At 29.4% G+C, this 25,025-nt stretch overlaps 1 protein-coding gene across 1 annotated transcript in view; it reads right to left on the bottom strand.

Annotated features, from left to right (window-relative positions):
* LOC129988606 (patched domain-containing protein 3-like) overlaps window positions 1-25,025 on the bottom strand; it is a 103,070-nt gene that overhangs the window by 19,890 nt on the left and 58,155 nt on the right. The window contains exon 2 of the mRNA XM_056096866.1: window positions 13,300-13,632. Within this exon, the coding sequence (XP_055952841.1) occupies window positions 13,300-13,632 (333 nt within the window). The remainder of the gene's footprint in view (window positions 1-13,299; window positions 13,633-25,025) is intronic.

The following is a 25,025-nucleotide window of genomic DNA, read 5'->3' as shown; positions in this document are numbered from 1 at the left end:
AGCAAAATAAACTAAAACAATATAATAATTTCATTAAAATTATTTCATTTTGCTGAGCTTTTGCTTCTAATTTTATTCTTCAAAATGAAGCATTTCTTGATTATTCTATTTCGAAAAAAAAAAAAAAATGGAATTTATAAGGATAAACAATAATAGCCGTAGAAATTAAATCATAAATCACCTAATTACAATCGTAGGAGGAAAAATTTGATCTTTTTCGTTTATTTAACGCCTTTATACCAATTGTCTCATGAATTCTCAAAATTTGAACCTAAATGAGGTATTTCTTAAATACATCCATTTTATTTTTTTTAAATACCTTTATTAGGATACAATTCAGAATACTTATTTTAAATGGAATTAGTAATTTCTCAAAAATTATTTCACACATTATTTTTGACACAGTTTATTCAACAAATTCGTACAAAGGATGCCATTTTATATTTCGGTTAGATAATAAGGCAAAGAGTTTTAAAAATGATCAAGAAATTTATATGCAAAAAGTTATCATTTGATATTAATCATATCAAAATCATACCTTTATTTTTAAATTGAGATTCAAACGACATTCGTAAGTAACAAATACAAAATAAAATGAATAAAATGATTTTCCCATATTGTTTCTTGAACTCATTTATAATGTCTTTAATTATGTGATTTTTAATTTTAATGAGTGATAGCGATGAATCAGTTCAGATGTGCATATAACAGAGAGGCAAAAAAAAAAAAAAAAAAAAAAAAAAACTGCGTTCAATCAAATTGCTGCCAAATTTAAGAAGAATATTGGAAATCTAAAACCGATGAAGATATCTCATTTTATTCATTCACAACTTAAAATACCGAAATATTTGCCATAATAACTGTGAAACAGCAAATTTTGATGGTTAAAATTACAATAACTGACTATTTTCAGCGCTACTTGACACACATTGTTCTATAGAATTATAAAGAAAAGATCTACAAACATTTCATTTGTAAAAAAAACACACTATTTTTGATACATACCTTAAACTAGTTTTCATAAAACAACAACGGCCCGGATTTTTGTTCAAAGTGTCAAAATTACACTGACATTATACAGGCGTCTAGTGATTACAATAATTAATAAATGTTAATGAAATTTGAGTTGCAAATATTTCGAAATATACGCTCACCAATACATACAGAAAGAATCAAGCCTTGCAGTTACGATTACAGTGTCGAGAATTTGTAAAATCAAAATATATTTAAAAAATTACCTAATTTAAATATACTTAATAAAAATAAAATATATTTAAATATATAACCCACTTTTATGCATTTTCTATTTAATTATCAAATATAAGGGAGGAATGGCGCTAGATTGGTACTTGTAACTCAGCAAACAATGGACAATAAACGACACACACTTAGGCGCAAGCAAAAAGAAAAAAAAATGTTTTTACTAATGCTTCATGAATTTGTTTTCATGCATGACATTTTGCATATAGAACATTGTGGAAAACAATGAAGCAGGACTATAAAAAATTATTATGTTGAACTTTATGTCTAATGACATCGTTCATCAATGTAAAAATCGAGAGGTTTTTGATTAGCAACTACAATTGGTAATTACGATCTCGGCAATTGTCAGTGTGTATTGTTTAAAACACATATAATACAATTTTTTTAAAAAATTTATTGTTTAAGAGCTCATTCAACTTAATGTTGCAAAACAGCAAAAGTTAAGTGTTAAAATTTAAAAATTATGGAAGAATTTTTTGGAAATTGAAATATGGAAAACTATGGAAAATGGGGAGAATGGGAAAAATGGCTTAAAAGGAGAATATTTTTAATCAAATATTTAAAGAATTTAAGTGAATCAATAACGCATAAATGATCTTTCCCAAAACAATTTGAATACTATAATTGCAAAAATAGTTTTTTTTTTTTGCACTTCTATCGTCACAGTGGTCTTAATTTATTTATTTATTTTTTTATTTCTTGTATGACCCTACTTACATTTTTTCTTTTTCCATTAGAATCAATTCCTATTATTTTGAATTTGATTGCAGACATTTTCTTTTTGCTTTGGTATAAATAAGATAAGAGTTTGTTTCAATAAGCAATTCGATACTCAACTTTCAATAACTTCTTTACTTTGTGGTTAAGTTATGCTCATTGGGTTTAATGACTCAAAATTCAGGATATGATATACTATTTAAAATAGGATCGCGTTTCTTTGAATAATAAATTAGAATAAATTTCTGCTAAATTGACCCATTTTTACTTACTTTTGACGTATGTAGTAATTGCGGGTTTGTGAAAATCTTTATCATTTTGATTGTGTACATGAAATCATCATATTTTATAAATAAATGTATCTCTTCAATTTAAAAGTACTTAAATTGCATTGCTTAAGTGATTGCCACATTCATCTTTTTTTTTTACTGTATTTTGCACTAATTCTTTTGAACTATATTTTTTGATTCGAACCTAATAAACACTCTGGCACTTCAAGAACCAATGTTCTAATGATATATTGCCAATATATCGTACACTTTTATAGAAATTGTTTTTACCTTCGGCTTTTCCTTTCCAATTTGTTTTATTCTTTTATATATCTGTTTGAATAAAAATTAACCGACTGAAATAATAGGTAAACATACATTATGTATTAAAATATTTTTTTTAACATTTTAGTACTTAGTTTGCTAATATTTGAAATATTTCGTTGTGGGAATGAAGGTTTGAAAGGCTATTGTAACAGCATGCGTTAATTTTGGAGGCAAAACTAAGTAACGCACAGGATGAATGCTAGAACAACTTCATCAAAACAGATTTTCTAAAATGCGCTACTCGCATTTTGAGCGAGTTATGCTAGAGTAATACTTGATTATCAAGGGAAAATATTTTTTTCATTCTGTTATTAAAAGTAATTCTTCGAGGACACAACTTGTATGAGATGGGTTTAAGGAAAGTAAGATTTAAGTCTTTCTCTTGAAATTCAATGATAATTCTTGCGATTTAAATAGCATTTTATTTCATTGTATTTTAAAATTTATAGAAAATTTTTAAAAATAATTTTTTATATTTTTTTATAAATATTTTAATGTTTATTCGATAAATAGTAACCTTTTCATTTGAAGTTTATCAAAGAAGGCAATAATTGGTTTATGGTGGTGATTTTTTTAAATGCCAAATTTTAAATGTTATTAATATTTTGATACTATAATTCAAGAAAAAATATCACATTTTCTTGTTTTTTTGTATATCATATTCCATAGTCCCTCTTTCGTAAAAAAAAAATATGTAGTTATTTTATTCAGTTTTCAGATTATGTTCAGTTTTAATATCAGAAACTGGTATCAAAATAACTTTTCTACTATTTTATTTTTATGGATGACATTTTATTTTTATATTTTTATTTCAACTATTGGTTTTTCTTAAAATTTTATCATTCGAAGTCTTCGAAGTCTTCGAAGTCCCTTTAGGTCTTTCAGTCACTTGCACGATATGAATGTCGTACGAAGTGACTTAAATTAGTGCAAAAAATACAATAAACTTGCATTATCCATTTTTGACAGGTTTGAAAAAAAAATTGCCATTGAATATTCTGCTGATCCAAGCAGTATAACGATTACTGACTTATTTCCTTACATCTCACCTTCTTTGTTGTTTTCGTTATGTGATTAAAGTTTTGCTTTCTGTAAAGAAATGATATATTTCTATCAAAAAATTCCATATAATTGATTTTGTCGCCTTGTATTTTTCACATAGATAGGAAAAATAATTCCTATCTTTCCAATATAAATTTTTTCCTTCAATGAATTGTATATCTTTTCCCTTTTCTTTTCTTATATATTCGGTGTGATACCTTCTTATGCCTCATCCATTTGATTTTACAAAAACTTCCGCAACCTTCCTATATTCAACATAAACCTTCTTTCTACTCCTTGATTTTAATCTTTCTAATTCACCTTTTTTCGTGATTTACAACAGCATAATTCTAATTAAAATACGGAAAAATCTAAAGTGCAGTAGCATTCGAAAATGTTCTAGATTATCATCAAACCTGTAAGAATTTTCTAAAGGAAAGCTTAAAATATTCCTAAACATGCAGAGTGACCTGAAATTTCCGAAAATGTATATTATACATGTATGTATATATTCTAGACTATTCCGAACAGAATCGAAAATTATCTAAAATTCTTCAAAGTGTTCTAAAAACTTCTTAGAAGCTCTGTATATTTCTAAAATGCAGTTGTGTTCGAAAATAGAATCTCTGAGCAACTTGCGATTACAGATTCTTACTTTCCCGCAGTGGTTATGTGAGGAACCCTCTCAGTTTTAATGAGTTTGTAACTAATAACTTTTCTAAATTTGGTTAAAATCGAATCAAGGAAGGTTTAGGGCACACACACTAATGAAACTGATTTTGCGACCTCTCGTAATAGCGCTTAAGGCAAGTGCCCCGACTACCTCGCCCTGTCGCGCCATTAGTCTATTGTAGTAGTCTTCTGTAGTAGTTCAAGCAGTTATTTGCGCAAACAAGTTAATGAGTTCTATAATCCATTCAAAACATTACTTCTGTATTCTTCAAAGTCACAAGCCTAATATTTTGATAGTTCTGGTTATTAAAATAATTACTACTATTAGAATTTTAAAAAAAGGAGGTTTTAGAAGCTCACCAAATTATTGACGTCTCATTTGAACAGAACAGAGTGTTGACAAACAATTCATTTTAATATCATTATATCTACAATAATTTTTTACTGAATGTAGAGCACAGAAATGATTACTAATAAATAGTTACTCGAGAAAAGCAGTAATTAAGCATTATGAAAACACCATTATGAAACCTATATTTATTAGAGTGGATGAGAACTGGATATAGAAAAACAGCAATAAGCAAATATAAACATAATTAACTTATTTTTAAAAAGATGAAGTTAAAAACTAGAAATTAACGAATTTTTACTTTTTAAAAAAAAAGATGAAAGTTTTTAAAAACGAAAATAAATAATTAGAATATCATAGCATAAAACGAATATAAAAAGGTTTCATTATGTTGCAAAAATAAGAATTTATAAATTTTAATAAACAAGATGAAACAAAAATATTTCATCATTTAAATTTCTATAAGCGGAACTCCATGACTTGTAGATCTTGATTCAAATTAGCTTTACAAAAATTGGCTTGATTTCTTCATCTTAGATGCATCAGAAGCAATGAAGGTAATACTTCAATCATGATAGGTTTAGATTTACCAAGTAATATTTTTTTTTAAAATTTAGTCTTATTAAATTCAATTTTTTTAATTTTTAGTTTTGACAAACACTTGATACTGAATTTATTTGCATTATGAAATTATAGATTCCTCCCTTTTTACCACAAAATTTAATCAAAATTTGAAATTTTATTTTGCTATTTACCCTAATCTGCTTTATTTTTTTCCTTAACTAATTAGACGACACCTATTGTTCCAGGAATGTGCTGTCTAACTCATTCATTTAGCAACCCACAAGAATACTTTGCGCTTACATTGTGTAAACTTTATCGAATTATACCGTCTAATTAATTTCAGCTTATAATCACACACTGACTACTCGGACCCACCTTGAGGCACAAGCATAATGACTGGGCCACAGCGACAGCATTGGCGAGAACTGTGGTTGAGTCCTAAGGGCTATCACCGGTTATGATACAACCCTTCCCGTAGGAAGCATTTCATCGGTAAGGGGTAATCGACCTTACACATTTCTGTACCCATCTGGGTGGAAAGAATTAAGCACCATGCCGAAGGATCCTCAGCCTCAAATCTGAGGTGCCTTTCGGTGGGATAATTATAACTTATAAAGATGAGAACCAATAACTCAGTAACCGCATAACATATGGGAATGGCGATGAAGGGATTAATATTTAAATTTATAGGTAATATAATATAGTTGCTTTAAAATTGGATAAATATAATACAATTTGCTTTAAAATGTTTTTAATTTTCATGGGAAATGGAGAAATACTTTATTTTTTTAAATATGACGGAAGATTTTCAAATCTAAAATTTGAATTTAATAAAAAAAGGAAAATTACAGATAAATAAGAATTAGAAATATTGAATTATAAATTTTCTTGTAAGCAAATGCGGAAATAATTTCGCTACTTGTATATTTGACAATATACGTCATGCTATTTTAATTTTTCAAGCTCAATTGCTCAAATTACTATAAACAAAAATGAAGAATGCAGCAAAAATAATTCAAAACATTTAAAATACATTAAAATTTTAATCAACAATTTATTTATTAAAAATTTAGCTTTAAAATTTATATATTTAAAACGTAATTAAAATTTCAGTCTGATGTAGATATTTTTTTTATTGACAAATAAAATCATTAAATTATTTAAAATCAATTTAAAAAAATCAAAATTTAAGTAGATATTAATTTATGTAATGCAGAAATGTATTATTACGTAGTGTATATTATAAACTGCAATGTGCTAATGATTATAATTAATGCATAAATGAAAGTTCTACAAGAGGAATAGATGTTCTCGACGCATTTCATTCGGATCATGCGCTCGAAATATATTGTTCTTTTTGCTAAAAAAACAAGTAATTACTCTCCCAAATGTATATATTTATATATCAAAAATTTACTTGAAAATCATCATACACTGTTGTGGTAAAGGATCAAGGAGTGTCATGTAACTTATGAAATTTTAGACAATTCTTTGATCTTCGCAAATGAACAAGTGTTAACACGTAATTCAAATGTGCAACTATTTTAGAAATTAAGAATGCGTCATCACTTAAAATTCTTATTCCAAAGTTTAAATTTGAATTTTTCTGAATCATTTCTAAAGAATTTCAATGCAGATATTCTCCAAACAAGCTGCTAAGAATATATTTTTAAAGCTATGGGTGAATCACCTCCCCCCCCCTTCCATTTTGAATTCCCTTCCAACTGAACATTCTTGCATTCTTAGTAGATATTATTATTTAAGACTTGAAAATTTGCAAATGGTCAGAAGTTAACCAACTGTTTAACCCCGAGAGATTGAGAGCGCCAGACGTCTGCGCTTGGCTAATCGTTGATGGAATTGAGCATCATAACTGATCTTACGCTCTGCTTCCGGATCATAACGTAACCGTATTTAAAAATAATTGAAAATATAAAATGTCTTGGAGGGAAAGGCAGATAATTATCAGCGCAATAAAGCAAATAATTATGTATGCATATATAAATTGTCTTAATAGGAAATGCTTGATTATGTAATAAATAAGGTGCAATTTTTTTGCAAGCATTTTATTTTCAATTGCCGCCAAAAAACCCACTAAAATCAAAATTATTATCCTAATCCTACTTCGACTAGCGAAGTTTAAGACCGATAACCCAGAAATCGTATTTATTTTATGTTGTTCAAATTATTATTGGAGCGTCTTGGTAGAAGCTCATGGCATGTTGTCTTTTTGGACGATTCTCAGAGGGAAGTACTTTATATTTGTGGTTTGGTTTGAGGGAAACCAGAAAATTCTCTTGTAGACAGCCTGAGTGCAATCAGAAATTCGTTCTTAAACTTATAATGGTATACCAGTTATTGAACAATGGTTTCCCTTAAAGTTGCCAGAAGACATTCTATAAGAATGTTCCTTCGAACTGACATTATAAAATGCTTTAAGATAGACAACTGAGAAGGAAGAGGGTTTATTTGATATTAGTACTAAACTGCCATTATTATCATAGTGTTAAGAATAAATCATTACATAATTCAGTGACTCACCTAAAAAGTCCTGTTGCAGGCATATTATAATAAATTTCATTAAAAATTAGACTGCTGCTTTCATTAGTTAGAAACACATCCAATAACGAAACAAAGTATATTTTAAAACTGTTTACATTTTTCATATTTTGCTTCATAATTCTAAAATATTAAATACAGCAGAAATAAAAATGCTAAAAATGTAATAACTTTATGTAATAAAAATTCGGTAATTTTATGTTTGTCATGTTACTGCAAAGTCATCTATACTAGCTCCTTTAGAAAACTTACGTGTTCGAAATTCTAGACAGAACATTCTGAATCTTTTCTAAACAATTCAAATTTATAAATCAAGACAGTAAATCGATATCTTTTAGTAGTGAAAAATAATTATGGAGTTATCCAGTTGCTTTCTCTGAAACCTGATGGATGAGGCAAAGAAACGCTCAGGCTAGACTAAAAGGATTAATCTCCTTTGTATGGCAGCATATCAATAAAGTTATTTTATAATCGCCAAGTTAGTTGAAATCGATTCTTAATAGAAATTGTATTTAATTGAAATTGATTCGCTTATCGATTCTTCATGTTTACCATGAAAATCCCCATTTCTAATAATAAAAGCTACGAGAAAAGCATTAATGCCCATTTCGATCGCTCGAAAAGTATATAATCATTGAAAGCATAATTTATGTCATATTGAGTTGCAAGATATCGATTGATATATACGATCGATATATGTATATACGATTACATTTCGTCTATGTTATGTTATATTACACATACATATACATATTATACGAAAGAGTATAAATTTGATTTTCAACACATTTTTTTTTAATACACGAAAATCAATACTGAATCGGCATTTCTAAATAAAACTCTTCATCTTTAGGAATTTAGTGAGTTGATATTTTCACATCTCCTAATCAGCCAAAGCAATACTGAAAATGATCATTACAAACTTAATCCATGTCCGCCCCCTTCCAATGATCTTTTTGTTGACAGTTTTAAGCTGTGGTATTGTAAATATCATGTCATAAGTTCAAACTTGTGGAATTCAAATTTGATGTTTAAATTTCTAAACTACATTGCAATTTCGCGAAATTCCTTTTACATGACAAGCATTTCTGGGTGCAGCTGCAACATCTAGAAATATTTTTACGATTTAAAAATATGCGCAATAAAGCAGCCCGAAAATAATGCAGCTTGTTTGGATAATCAGAGAGTTGGAAGGATCTAGAACGTTTTCTTTCTCTAATTTGAGCACGTGTGATTCATCTATTCAATGAATTGCTCACCTGAACTATTTGCCCATTGTTCAAAAGGTAAGCCTGAACGGTTTGACTGAGTAAAGCATAAAATTACTCTTTACTCAGGCTGGTATTTAGCAACGTAATAAAATTCCGCTTTATCCGCACTTGCATTTGCTAACATGCATTTTAAAACTATCTTTCGTCATTCATTAAATGCATTGTGATGATGCATGCCTTTTGCTCATTGAAATTCCGATTCGAAAGACCTTTACTTTGGTTCGTTTCATTTTTGAAATAAACGAAAGCTTTTTATATTATTTCCATTTTAAAATAATTATAATCAGATAATTTAAATCAACCGCCATATTGTATATCCCATTTAAAACATTGCACAAAAATTTTCACCATGCATAGTTTTTTATGTCAAATTTACATTTTATTTTTGCATGTGGCATTTTGAACCCATCGACAGAGACGCGTAAGGAATTAAAATATAATTTCTAAAATAAACTCTTTATACGCTTCGTATTTTGTTGTCGTTTCTTATGGCACTTGTCATAGACAAGACCACTGACTAAGTCGGCGATTTTAAACCGACAGAGCGTCTCTTGTTTTAGTAGCACCATCTAGGGCCAAGTGTGCGATTTAACTACTCATGCATCACAACCCTTTTACGGGACGGACTTCATTCATACATACATTCACTCACTCACAGATGGTAACACACACATTCACTTGCACAACCCCTTTTCACAGGGGGCTCATTCACATATCTCACAGATAGAACACAAGGTAGAGAACAACCATGGCGAACCAGGAATCGAACCCAGGACGATTCGATTATGGGGAAGCCTAAGGCCAAGTCGCCGGCCACCCTCCGTATTTGAAGAATAATTTGTCCAATGTAATAATTCAGTGGCTTATTCATCATTATATTGCAGCACGAAATTTATTTGAGGGTCACAAGTTAAATTTGAACAAATCCTTGCTTTTCACGTGCCAACCCTGCCGAGATTGATTATTAGGGTATGCTTCATTTTTCAACCATATACACCATACCAAAGTGAAAAAACTAACATGGTCAGCAGCATTTATAAGAAAATAACGCAGAATCAAAATTTCCTCTAAATATAATAAGAGAATACAAATCTGTCGCTGTGGGCTTGAATGAAGAAAGAATTCTTTTAGAGTATTAGCTCTCATAATACGTTTTTTAATATCAATGATTTCCCAAATATCTAATGGCAAACGTCCAACGAAGGATATTGTATCCAATTAGGCTCCAGATGAAAGGAGTCTACTTATGTTTTAAAATAATTGAAAAAAAAACGCAAAGAATTGTTTTAAGTTATTATTATGTAATTAGTTATTTCAAAATTCTAAACTATTGTGGATTGAGCCTAAATTTATTTATAATAACAAGTCTATTATATCCATTGTCTGAAATATCTTCACAATTGAATCCAACACAAGCGATTTGAAATTATCATCATTATCAATATCTGTAAATATTTTTTTAATCTTATGTCTAGCATATTTGTAAAAATATAAAATGTGCACATATAATTACTATTTTTGCTAGTAAATTCTTAAAGAAACTCTGCGCTTAAATCGCATAAGATACTATACTGTAGACGCGCAAAAGAACTTACGATAAAGGATTTGTAAACTGCAATTTTTTTTATAAGCAAAAATTAGAATCGCAAACAACAGTCTGCATTTCATTCAGACTGCATTCTGAATTTTGGTGTGTATTTTGGACTAACATGAATGACCACTTAAAAGATAAAAAACACGTAAACATGTGAATGACAACACTTTTCCAAATCAACAAAAAGGCATTCTTAGGAGCCTTACAAGTCATTAAGATTTCAAAACGATTGTAGGATTAAGTTTGATCTCATTAAATTTCATTGATTTCTTAAGTAGAACAATCCAATAAAGGGAAAAAGTTTCTTGGAAATCTAAACCTTTTAACCTCTTAACCTATGATGTTATTTAACCTCTTAATTAAAGAACATCCTATCTGGGGCATTTACTATTATTTCAACCCATATAAGAGACTTAATGAACAGAGCAGATACTTAAATTTGTTCAAGTAGTTTTTTTCCCCCTTTTAGAATTAATTGCTACGTTGATTTATAAAGATTATTCGATGTCATATATCATTAAATGCGAAATCGATAATATCATAATAGAAATTGAGCACAACAGCGTTTCTAACGATGTATAAAATTAAAAATTCCTCTAAGAGAATCTTCTGAATCTTACAATAGAGATTGTTTTGCGGATATGCTTATATTTTCTCCCTGTACTCCATTAATGACTGAAAAGACAATTTTTGTGAAGTATCACTTGGCAATTTATAGATTTCGTTTCCTTTAAGTTTTATTTTCTTAATCATGCTTTTTATTACAGAAACTACACTGTCTTTATTGATTTTGAACTGTTAAATATATATATACTTGCCGTATAAATTTTGAAATAAGAATAATATTTCATATTCGGAACGACATGCTATCTTTCAAGCATTATTTCATTGAAATAGTGAAATAGGTAATATCTAGCGTTTTAGCAAATTTGGAAAAGGCCTTGAAATTTCGAATCGTTGTAGCTTTGAAAAGGACTATATCTGCGGTGGTGGCTCATCTTTTACAAACTTTTCTCCAACTTGAGTATATTTTGACACGATATTGCAAATATAGCGTGCACCAGACTTATACAAACGTCAAATTTTCGGTGAAATTGGATAGGGAATCCATGATTTTTTGATACCAAAATATATAATTCACATACTTAAACTACCCATGATAGTGGAAGGATTTCCAAATTACCTTGTACAAAATGAATAAGCGATTACAAATGACTAACTAATTAATGAAAAAGAATTTACCTATAAGATAACACATAATGTAGACGGAACTTCAAAATTTTGCATATATACGTCGTAGATATTCTGAGCGACTTCCCTAGGTCACACGGACAATATCTAAGCGGTAGTCCAATTCACGCCATACATTCTGAAGCATGTCTGCAGTCACCGATGCAAGTGAATTACAAATCGTACTTTGCTTCGCATATTTCCCAAGGGCGCACATACACATGCATGTGCTCCTCAAATGCTTCCCATGCCCGAAACAATTGAAGAACTCAAAGTACGCATTTGCAATACGCTTGCATCGGTGACTGCAGACATGCTTCAGAATGTATGGCGTGAATTGGACTACCGCTTAGATATTGTCCGTGTGACCACGGGAAGTCGCATAGAACATTTATGACGTATGTATATAAATTTGAAGTTCCGTCTACATTATGTGTTATTATTACGAAAAAGTATTTATCGATAAGATAACCCATAAATTGTTTTTCTTTAAATAGTTATAGCCGTTTGTAATCGCAATATTTTGAATTACCCTGTATAATAAATGCAAACGCCATCATCGGTAGAGAGAAATAAAAATAATTCGTTATCATAAGAAATAAAGGACTAGTCGCCATCGGGGACATGACATTCGCTTTCTATATTTGCATTAATTTAGCAAGATCAACCAACTTTGATGAGCTACATTTCATAGAAATGAAAGTACTGTTCTAAATTATACACAATAAAGAAAGATTCTGTTGAGATTAAGGAAAATGAAGGTTTTAGTTTGAGATCAACATAAGCAGCACATGCAATATTGATTTGACAACGGACTTTTTAATTCTCGTTAGAAAATATATTATTGGTCACTAAAGAAATAAATATGCATTTCCTTTGGTGCTGTATTGGTATAATAATTATTAGGTGGTTTGCTTTGAAGGACTGATAAAGATGCTCGATGCTAAACGATGCAAGTATGACTGGCATTATCTGGAACTAAAGCAGATGTATATTTACTTGATGAATGAGGTAATGAGATGAGAAAGAGCGAAAATTGTTCCATTTTCAATCCATAATAGACGTAATTCATTGAACTCACTGGTACGCAGTCGCGAAATTTCTTCTAGGCTTGTACTTTAGATACGTTCGGGACTATTAGTGAGAATATATAATTTGACTGTATTATTAAATATTTCCCTAGATGAAATATCTGCTGTATTTTGTTTCACTAAAAGTTGGTTTCAACACCTTTCAGACAACAAAAAGGTTAGGCATATGATATGAAATTCAAATATTATCGAATCTAATAGTTGGTAGATTAATGGTTTTTTTATAGTGTAAAAGTCATCGTTGATTATGCTGCATCAACTTATTTTTGTGGAGCCGAGCCTCCTGAAATACCTAGCTTATGAGAAATCAGAATATGATTGCAACAATAAGCCCTTAAAAGAGTTTTCTTACCAGCTAAGGATTTTGGCATGGTCGGAACGCAGAACATGGCATGTAGTCGCTTCTTTTCGCAATGTCCAGAGATGGCCATACACCCTCCGAAGAACGTTACTTGGTAGATATAGGTGAAGAGGACGGCTGTGGCAGTGTAGATGCAGAAAATTCTGACAGACGGGAAAGGAGTTATGGCACCAATCCAGAAGCTGATGAAGTTGGTGAGAGAGGTAATGGTGACTGATACAGCAGCTTCTGAGTAAGTCTCCCCAAGACGTTCTTTGACGCTGAGTTTTGCATCTGTCCGCCTCCACGCTGCTAAAAGAACAAACGAATCGTCCATTCCGATACCTGAAACAAGAATAAAAATAACTGAATTAGTTTTTATAAGACCTTATCACTGAATATTTCTCAACAGTCATCCTATGAGTTTATTCAAATGCTAATTTGTTTATAATTTTATTTGAAACCATTTTAACCTTTACCAATTTTTGCATAATTAACATTTTATGTCCCATATAAAAATCCCATTTATTTACCCAATAGGGAATGAAGTCTGCTGATTTCCGACATATATACTATATATATCCTCATTAGGGCCAAAAGAGTAAAATTTGAGCCGTTATTTATTCTATACTAGCAATTAGGGATTGCAATACCGGACCAAAATTACAATACCGGTATTCGGTATTTTTTAAATCTTAATACCGGGATACCGGTTTTAATACCGGTATTAAAAATTTTAGAAAAAGAAAGAAAACGCAGATGTTTCTTTGTTTTAATTGCCAGTTTTGTTACAGAGGGTAAATATCACACAAAATATTTTGTAACTTATAAATTATAACAGTATATAATGACAAAAAAGTAAAGAAACATCTTATTTATTTAAATCACAAAAAAAGTGTAAATATTACTATTCAGTCTGTGGTACTATTACAAATTTTGAAATGTGATCTTAAAAAACATCATCAATTGTACTGTCATTAAGCCTGAAAAATAATTTTGTGTAAAAATGACCAGCTGTCGAAAACGCTCTTTCGGCATCTATGTTAGTTGGTGGTACAGTTAGCAATGCGCGATATACTTTTTCTAAGTATTTACCTCTAAATCCCTCATCTTCAAATAAATCCATTTCTCGTCGGATGGTTATGGATATAGTTGATTTCTGTATTGTATTTTGGTTGGTTGAAATTTTTTTTATTTATCGCTAATTCTAATTTTTGTTCAAGAGACAATTCCTTTGCACTATCGACAGTAGTGACATCATAAACTTCGATAATTGAACCGAATTCTTCTGAATGTGGATAGGTCTGTAGGTAAAAAATTTTAAGAAAATTTACTCTGAATTTAATCGCATTTGAATCGGTTATTTTCTTTTCTTCTTTTTCATTTTCATTTTCATTTTTAAAATCATTATAATTAGGTAAATACCATAAGACATTTTCTATTTCGGTACGCTATTCTTCTGTGCGATTTTTCAATGTAATATATAATTCTTCAGATAGTGATGTGTGCTGTTCTTTCAGTGACTGCAACATGAAATTTATTGTTGCATGAGCTGGTAATAAATTAGAATCTCTCCGACATAATGCCTCAATAGTCTGTTTTATTGGAAGTAGAGCTGATATAGTTCTGGATATTAAGTCGAATTCACTATCTGAAAAATTAATTTACAGGTTTCAGTCGATTATTGCTTTTTGAATTGGATTTCTCAGTTTCAAAAATCGTTTCATCATTAGGAGTAAACTGTTCCAACATGATTTAGAATCTATTATTAACATATATTCTGTTTTATTTTCAGTTAGTATATATTTTAGTAATATATCCTTTTTGTAGGGGAACGTTTAAATACCTTAACAATTTTTCGAACTTTATAAATTATAGGAAGCAATTCTTGATAGGATAATATTTCATCCTCATTAGCAATATATCCTTCAACAATTACATTATCATTATCTTCATTGTCAATATCACTTTCACTCTTACTCTCTTCAAAGTTGGAATCCGAAGTTTCTATATCCACAGTATTTGGATTCTTCTGTACTTTATTTTTTTGGTATAATACATTTATTACTTCTAATTGAATTCCATGTGCATAGCACAACTGCTGATTTGCACCAATCAACTTTCCAACTTTTTTCATAATTGTTGCTCCATCAGTCGTTATGGATACAATATTTTCTTTCAGGGATAATCTATGTTTCGCTAATTTCGATTTAAGCAATTAATTAAGCCATTAATTAGCTAATTGATTTCGCCCGTTAGGGAGACATAAAAACAAAAACGTATGCTATTTTGCTATGTTGGCGATCCCTGAACATATAGTGGAGACAATTTTAAAAATTTCTAGTAAATACCAAAAAACCGGCATTTAAACTTGTGAATACCGGTATTACAAAACTGTACAAATGGCTCAAAATACCGGTATTCGGTATCCCGGTAATACCGGTATTGCAATCCCTACTAGCAATACTGAAATCATTTCTCTCGATATTACCTCATTATTAAATGTTTTGTCAGATAAACCTTTACAAAAATAATCAAGAATAATAGAAAGTGTCAAATGTAGATTGTTAGAGACTGTAAAAAAGGACCCCTTTCCCCGCTGAGGCTTGCATTATTTAAGGGCCGTTAGAGTACTTAATCCGGCTTTGATGAATTGATACACAAATTAAAGTGCGTTCTTGAATTCCATTTATTAATATGCTGTTTTGACAATTTAAATAAAGAATGTAGTATTTTTTCAATGAAAATAATTTATGGTGAAGTTATTCATTTTGTTCATCAAGTGTTAATCTGCCTGTAAATTATATCCTCAATTTAGTAAATTTATTCCATTCGGCAAATTAAAATGCAATTACGTTTCCAATCTTGTTTCGATGCTTTCAAAAAGAATTACTTTGAAAAGCGAATGATGTTTATTCCCTTTCACGACGGAATTACATGTTGAATGGAGGTTGACGACACTAAAAAATGGTAATCTACTAAATGATTGATTTTTTAAACAAAAAAAAACATTACAGTTTTGTCTTCCTTGTCTACGCTGTATCATGTTTCATGACGACGGTTACTAGGAAGTGCAATTTTGTACTACCCAGCCGAATTCAGTTTGTGTATTGTTTGCTTATAGTATTGCTAATTAAAATATGATGGCGGCAAATAATGTTAAATATTAGCTTCGAAAGCTGGAACAAATTTTTTGGAAGCCATAATTATAACACTGATGAAATAATAAAATTTTTTAATTATTAAAACTGCGTGTATAAGAAAATCCCCAATGAATTTAATTCCTAAGTAGAATTTACTTCATATTGAATGGAAAACTGAGATGAAATGAAAATGTATAAAAAAATGCATTCTTATTTTCTTATGAATATCAAAAATTGGGTACACAGCGATAACAACAGGATCCAAGATAAATTAGAATGCTAATAGAAAAAACATTTTGGTTAAAAATCTCATAATTATGAATCTTGGTACTATGAACAGGACAACTGAGCACCTGATATCTCTTACTTCAAATGCATTTATTGTAGTAGCAGAAGGGTTTCATGACCGAAAGATTTACTCTGCATAATGCGCTTGAGAATGGAATTTGATACAATCGGATATTGAAAACAATACTTTAAAATCGGGGCGCCACAATATCCTAATACAACAGTGTTTTCTTTAAAAACATTTAATTGCATATTAATATTTGTTTCCCAAATAATGCAACAGGAAATGTCCATTTGGATAAATTTTCGAATCTCACGCATGTGGATATTAATAAAAATAATTAAGAGGGTAAGAAACTAAAATAAAGCGATAAATTTCCCTAGCACGTCTATTTTTTAAAAATTTGATAATTTATAAATAACTAAAAATAAACATATTATTAAATGGAAATTCACATAAAATTTCTTTTTTAAAAGAATATTCATCTGCCTAAAAGAATAATTCCGATTTTGATTCGTTAACAAGTCTACGAAGTAAAATAAAGCTAATGATTGTTTTGTCGTTATTTTTTTCGATTATTTTAAAATTTAATGTCTAGTAGTCTGGAAATGGATTAATCCACTTTTACTGTGAAATATGAATGGTAGGCAATTTGTTAGAATTTGATTTCCAAACATTTAGACATAGGATTGTATTTTTATTAGTTGTTACAACAAAACATGGTTTATATTGTTGCTACCACAGTATCGCTATATTTTTTAAGTTTAAATTAATTTGCATACTGCAGAAAATACATTAAAAATAAAGCAAATTTTGAAAAGCCAACCGGAAGGAGCATCCCAAAATCTAGGGATGAGAAGCTTTTGATCTGGTAGCTGGTTCTCGTTTCTCAGGCGAGTAAAATATTGTATAGGGGCGAACTGCTTACACTCTGATAATGAATTATTCATTCTATGAAAAGGGTTGTTTAGTTTTAGTTTAGTTATATTAACGTCTCGTTGTAACGCAACACTAGGGCTATTTTGGGACGGCCCTTGTAATTTTGAACCGCGGTCAGATGACGAGGACGACACCCGAGCTGGCACCCCCTTCTCCACACACCACACCAGCGGGCGGACGTTTGGCATGACGGATTTAACGTGCAACAGACCTCCTCACACGGCGGTTCTATGGTGGAATTGGGTCTCGAACCTGAAACCTTACGTTTCACAAGCCGAGACCTTGCCACCAGGCCACCGTGGCCTATGAAAAGGGTTAAATGGTAGTCAGCGATGCCATTGAACAATAGTCCTCCCCCCCCTCCGATACTGTTATAAAGATCGTCATTCAATTACTTCCGATACTATGACAGGGCGTAGGATTGTACCAAAAATACTCCCAATTAAAAATGAATCCATTTTATAATTTTAATTTCCTTTAAACATATATCTAAAAAGTATGCGCCACATCCTATGCAGACACGCTGCAGTAAAACGAACTTGTAGAAGCATTACATTGCAATTTATTACAATACACTGAGAATCCTCGTTTATTGATTTTTTTTAAAAATTTATTTTGTGTTGCTGCGTAAAACGTTTTCTTGTTACTATTTGTTACAAATTTTAAAATATGTATTTTAATTTTCATTGACTTATTGCGAAATTTATACTTAATTTATCTTTTATTTATCTTTTATAATTTGTATCTATATTACTTTTCGATTAAATATTTTTAAGCCAACTCATTATAAATGTTATACTGAAATTTCAAAATATAAGAATTCTAGTTACTTAAAAAAGCATCATTAAAACCTTTTACTGCGTAAAAAATATTTACTATAAAAATGTATCATTATTTAAATAGTTTTTTTTTAATGCAAGTTGCTTAATAATTATTAATTTCATATCATTTAAGGTATTTTAATTTAAATTAATATCATTCGATGAATGCTGTTTGAAAGCATCATTCGATTAGAATAAGATATGCAGCAAAATTTTTAAAACTTTAAATGTACAAAAAATACATTTAATTTTGATTGTTTTCTACTTGGTTGTTGAAATTTTAATGTTGCAAATATATGGTAAATTAAAATCAGATTTTTTCAATCGAATTCACTAAAAAACGATGCTACTGGTATGTAACAAATATTTAAAATAATCTATTAACATATTATTAAGTTATATAAAATATTAAAATTGTGCAATGTCATTGAAATAGCACGGTGGGAAGCGAGTGAAAAATTTATTACAAAATTCAAATTCACATTATTACGTTACTTAAAGGATTTAAAATTAAACGAAACCGAAATGTAAAATTTTGCAGTTATCCAAATATCCCAAATTGATTTTGGATCCTAGAAAATCACTTATGTGCATTAATCCCAAATGCTCGATTGAAGATGCACTGTCAGACGAGGATATTTTCGGTTAAAATTTGGAAAAATAACGTTTCAAAAAAGATGAAATTCTGCAAAATATATTAATATTAACACGCAACTTGTTTACTATAGGCAAATGAAAGAATTTTCAGAGTCAAGATCGATTCTCCTGTCTAAATTTGGATCAGTCATTTTTGATAACATTTCTCAATTAATAATAGAGGAAAATATATTTGTTTTGGAGTTCTACAAATCAAATAGTTTGGTCTAGAAATCTGGCAAAAATGAGTTTTGGAAAGAGAATTGGCACTTCGGTTTTTGAAGAATTTTAATTAAAGTTTAAGCGATATTTTAATGTTTCCTCGAAAAAAATTTCGGAAACATTGCAAAAAATCGATTTTTAACTATCTAAAAACAATTTAATTGTATAAATTTTCCAGAATTTCGGGAAATTGAAAAAAAAAATTACGCAATTTTCAACAATAAATTTTAGTGTTGCAATGAAATTAACTCTTTATTGTTTCAGCTAATGTTTAATCGCTTTATTTTCTTCAATGATTGAAAGTTAGAGAGGAAATAGTTTTTTTTTTATCTTTTGCATTTCACTCGAAAAATAATAAAGGGAAAATACTATGCTGCAAAATACAGAATCTTATTAGAAGATAAATAACAAATAGAAATTCAGCAGTAAACGGTAATTTTTAGTACCAATAACACCAGTCCAAACTTGTATAGAAAGTTTAGGTGTTATTATAGGGGTTATAAAATTAAATGGCTTCAATAGAAGAATATTGGCTACTAGCCCATTATATTACGAAGAAAAGTGGAATAAAATCTAAATTGCAACTAAAAACAAAATTTTCTGTCGGCAAAAGTCAATTTTTTTTGCTCAAAGAAAAAAAAAAATATTCGTCACCCTCCGCCTTTTTCATCTCTAATTGATGTTTTTTCAATAGGTGTCATAATAAAGTTGAAAAGCAGTCGAAGTTATGAAATGAAAAACCATTTTTAAAACCCTGAAGGCCACTTAAAAAAAATTACAGCATTCGAAAAATTTCATATGAAAGTCGAAATTTTATACGCAAACTCAGAATCTCACTCTCCTTAGTATATATCTTTAATCGACTTAAATACAACTCAGACCATTCTAGTTGTAATGTCCCGAAAGAAAACATCAACAAAAGGTAATATATGTATACTTTTTCTAACCAGATGCAATTTTGGAATCTAGGGTTCATGATCATTGAAATTGCACAGAAATTTCTCCGAAATTGGATCACGGATTTGAATAGATTCCCTATTTGAAATCTAGCTATCTGAAAATAAAATACCTTTTCTTATTTAGTATTCAGAATTTAGAAGGAAATAAATTTTTTAAATGCTTTTATTGAAAGGACGTAAGGGGAAGTTTTAAGGTACAATAAAAAAAGAATATTAAAATAAAAATTTAGAAAAATATTTCAAATAAAATTAATTGGACTTCAGCTTATGAACAATCTATTTGTCAACTTAAGAATTGAAAACTAGAAGTTTAAAAGAGGAATTACGCCATATCAACATTTTCATTTAAAAAATGGCATTGCACAAAAACAATTTTTTTGGTCAAGTACGTTTATGCAGAACACTTTCATATCTATAGCACCCCAATCATAAAAGAATTTCAATACTATTACTTAACCCGAAAACACATTCCAAAGAAGCAAGTCATAAATTTAAAAAAAGAATCACTTAAAAAAAAACATTTGCAATCTTTGTTTCAATGACTAAAAAACTTCCTGGATCTCCAAATATTCAAAAACATTCGTTTTTTAATATCTTATCAAAAGAACTTATAAAAAATATTCGAATAATCCATTCTTGTTGCGAGCAACTCCAGACCACAACCCGTCCCACTTCTGAGGAAGCAAGGTAAACAAAAGTTTATAGAGCGAGTTCTTTTCTTTTTCTTCCCACAATTAAAATACCCATAAAGCCAAACACGGAAGTAACATCGCAGATATAAAGGCTAATTTTGAAAGATTACCCATCTGAGATTCGCCAAGCAGTCTGCTGGGTTGCCTTGGCGATGGCAGCACTTCTGAGGGTCATTACTCGGTAGTTCGTTCAACCACGTATAGCAGCAATCGAAAAAGACGGGGAGATTTAAGCAATTTAGCCACACAACTATTCACAGTTAGGCGAAACAAAAATGGTTTGATTCGGAAAATCTGATGACACCGTCCCTGCGGGTGTGATAAAGCTTGCTGAATGGAAAATCTTTCGTCGACATGCTCCAATAACAGTTGAATGATAGTGAAATGCGACGGGATTTATTTTCCTCAGACATGCTATTAATCCCTCATACCGAAAAAAAAAATGATATCGGTAAAACAAAAGCTCGTTTTTACCAAGCAAATTCGGAAACAATTCGGTTCTGAATATGCCTACTGAACATAATCAAGTCTTAACGGATGGAGACGAGAAATTTAATTTGGAGAAATTTAATTAACTTGGAGAAATTTAATTTTAAAAAGCTTGAAAATACTTATTAATGAACAAGAAAGTAGAATTTATTTTGATCATTTTCTATTTTTTATTCTTTAATTTATGCTTCATTATAAATATTATGGATTCTTTATACGATTTTTCCTGTCAAATTCGCCGGTAGTGTCCACCCCTCGTATGAAATTCAAATTTTGTGCACCAATCCATTCACTGATAGCCAAGTTATAAAAATAATAAAGTTTTATCATTTATAACACATAAACATACAAAATTTCTAGACTTTATAAATAATCTGTTGCAACATTTTATTTTGTAATTATGAAATAAATTAAATAAAAAAGGTACCAAAAAACAACTCTTTCTTTTCTAATTAAATTTCTATAGAAAACCCACAAAATGTTAGTCACTTAACATTTCCAACTTGATGAATTTTTTTTGAAAACATTAGTCGTCAAATAAAATTTAGCACGGTTCCTGCTAGCGGACTGGAAACTCTTTTCTGCATATCTTTGTGTATTAAGGGGAAATTAAATCAAAATTAAGAATATTTAGTTAATATCAATTATATATGTTTATGTTTTGGCAATTAAAATAAACACTTTAAATATTCTCCTTCATAAAATTTTATTCATATTTAACTTTTATTGTGTGTATTAGAAATAGATATTTAATAAGTAAAAGGGGGGGGGGGGATACTGAACTCAAGAAAGTGTAAAATGTTAAATCGTAATTTCTTAAAAATTAAATTTTTAATTGCTCATTATTTACAGATAGGTAAGTTTGAAAAATTTTGGAAAACTATAGAATACTTCTTTAATATCAGAGTGGCAAGAGATGTAGATTTAATATTAGAGTAGACAGAGTAAAGCATAGGGACAGCGTCACTAATCCAAACGCCTTTTTTAAGTGTTCAAATTCAGAATGTCGATTAAATTTTATAAATATTTGTATTTAATTCATCTTATATTTATCAATATCTTTATTTCATTTGATTTTACACTTAACAATGTAAAACAATATAAACTTTACAATATATATTTTAAAATGCAAAGGAAATAAATTTAGGTATCTGTTGCAACCAAGAAGAAATCTGCAGACGATTAAATTTCGGAAATTTGTGGCCTAGATTACTTCTACGCATGAGTCGGCTGCACATATCAGATCAAAAAATGTTTTTATGAAGCAAACTCGTTTATGACCTTAAGGGGAAAAAAAGTTACCTCTAGTCCAGTTTGACTACAAGTTTGAATGTTTCGAGGGTTTCTCCTCCCCCCCAACCCCCCTTTTTTAAATGAAGGGTTTTGCAAGTTAAAATGTTTTAGATTACTAAATTTTTATGTTAGAATAGAAAATTTGAAGTATGTGTGTAAGGGTTTGCGATTTTGAAATTGTCAGAATAAAAATCAGTTTTTGAAATAAATTCTATTATAATAGTTTTAATTTTTTTTTGTTAAAATGTATAATAACATTATTGAGAGTTTAAATGAGTTCTCAAAATTCTGTATTCAAAGTAAAAAGCTGTATTTATCTATATGTTGCCTAATAAAATATATAACTACTTCTAAATTGATAATTCTTTTATATAACAAAATTAACTCGACAACTTGAATGCAGGAATCAATTAATAACCGAATCATGTGAATAACTGGTGAAAAATTCATTTAAATATATGGCATTAAATATTAAAAATATTTCATTTATTTCAGCTTTCCGAAATTTACTTGTCTTTTTTAAAGTACATCAAAAATTTGTCCATCAAACACAAAAATATTGAAATATTTCTTAGCTTTTTTTTTTGTCTATTGGAGTTTTGTCAATTTGATCGTTTTTCAAAGCCATTTTTATTCCGTTTACATATTTCATGTTTAATATGCTTTCGCTAATGATTCAAATTTATTGACTCTTAAAAATTATTTCCTCCAAATAGATTAAGACCAGTGCAAAAAACTTTTAGATCTACAATTGCTTAGCAGCAGGATAATGATCCCAAACATATCTTTAAGATTTGTCAATAAAGATGCTTCTATTGTGTACCTACAGACACATATGCCCTTATTATTAGCAATTTACTTTTTTTGAGATATAATGTGTCCATCTTCTAACACGAAAAATTATAACAAGATCTAGCCAAATTTTTCAACTGCACAGAAGCATAGACGATTCAGTTGCTTATTTCAAGTCAAAATTGTTTATTTAATAATTAATCCTATTGGTTTAATTTTTATGAAATAATCCAAATTAATGTGTACTTACACACTAGAAGATTTTTTTTTTTTAATTTTAACTTTAAAAATGCAGTTTTTTCACAGTAGGTCATTAATATATGTTTAAACTCATTTCAGTGAGAAAAAACCATATTACACTAATTATTAATTTAAGAATATTTAATGAGCTAATTAGCCTATTTTTTAAAACATGACATCTTAAATTCTAATTTGTACAGACACACAATTCTAGTTGGAAATTAAGCCTAATATTAGTCTTCATGTTGTCTGCCTCAATCAAGTTATATATAGTTTTTTTTAACAATTTTTTCATCAATGATAAATAGAAAAAGCGAGAATTTTTCTGTAATTTTAAATAGATATTAAAAATTTATTTATATAAATATAACTTTGATTGAGGCACAAAACATCCGCTACATCATACAGATTATTTTGATATATAAATAATTGTATTTGGTTCATTTCTTGTTGAGTTATGATTGTTTGAATCCGCGATATTTACGCGATTCATTCTCTTTTAGCATTTTAAAAGCAGCATTTAAAGCTTTTATGACAGTACGATATCACTGAGAACAATTGACCAATAGCAAGAATAGTACATTGAAAAAAAAAGCGTTTTGGTTGTTTCTGAATGAATGTACAAGCAAATTTGTTTTGACCTTTATCTTAAAAGAACGGCTGAAAGAAATTATATTGTATTGAATGAATACTTCAACATTATTTTTGTCTTCTTATTAAGCCATTAAAAAAATTTTACATGGCGATGATTTTTTAAGTCCGTTTACGAAGATAACCATTGATCAAGTTTTAATAAACAAAGAATAAAACAAGTGGCATGCTTTCTGCCTTTCTGATCTTTCTTTAATTATGCTATTCTCGTTTTTATAATGATAAATTATTACCATTTCGAAATTCGATCCAATTTTCAGTTTTGAGGTATTTTGTTAACATGAAAAGTTTAAGAAAAGTGTTATTATTAAAAATATTTATCATGTACGTTTGTCACAGTAATTTACATTTTATTGAAACAAAAATTTATGGCAGTTGTTTTATTTGGAGTAAAAATTTCAAGTTAAATTATCAAATATAAAAGATTATGAAGCCGACTTGTTTAAGATCTGCGGTTTACCACTATTGCTACGAAATTGCTGGATGAGCCAGGTAGTTACTTGGCTCCTTGTTCATCTCCGCATTGTGCATGCTTGAAAACGGAAACATCAAACACCGCAGTGATGACAAAA

Source organism: Argiope bruennichi, chromosome 10 (genome assembly GCF_947563725.1).
Source record: "Argiope bruennichi chromosome 10, qqArgBrue1.1, whole genome shotgun sequence".
In the NCBI taxonomy this organism is placed as follows: domain Eukaryota; kingdom Metazoa; phylum Arthropoda; class Arachnida; order Araneae; family Araneidae; genus Argiope; species Argiope bruennichi.
Note: the sequence above shows the minus strand (reverse complement) of the source record. Positions and strands in the feature narration are given on the sequence as shown.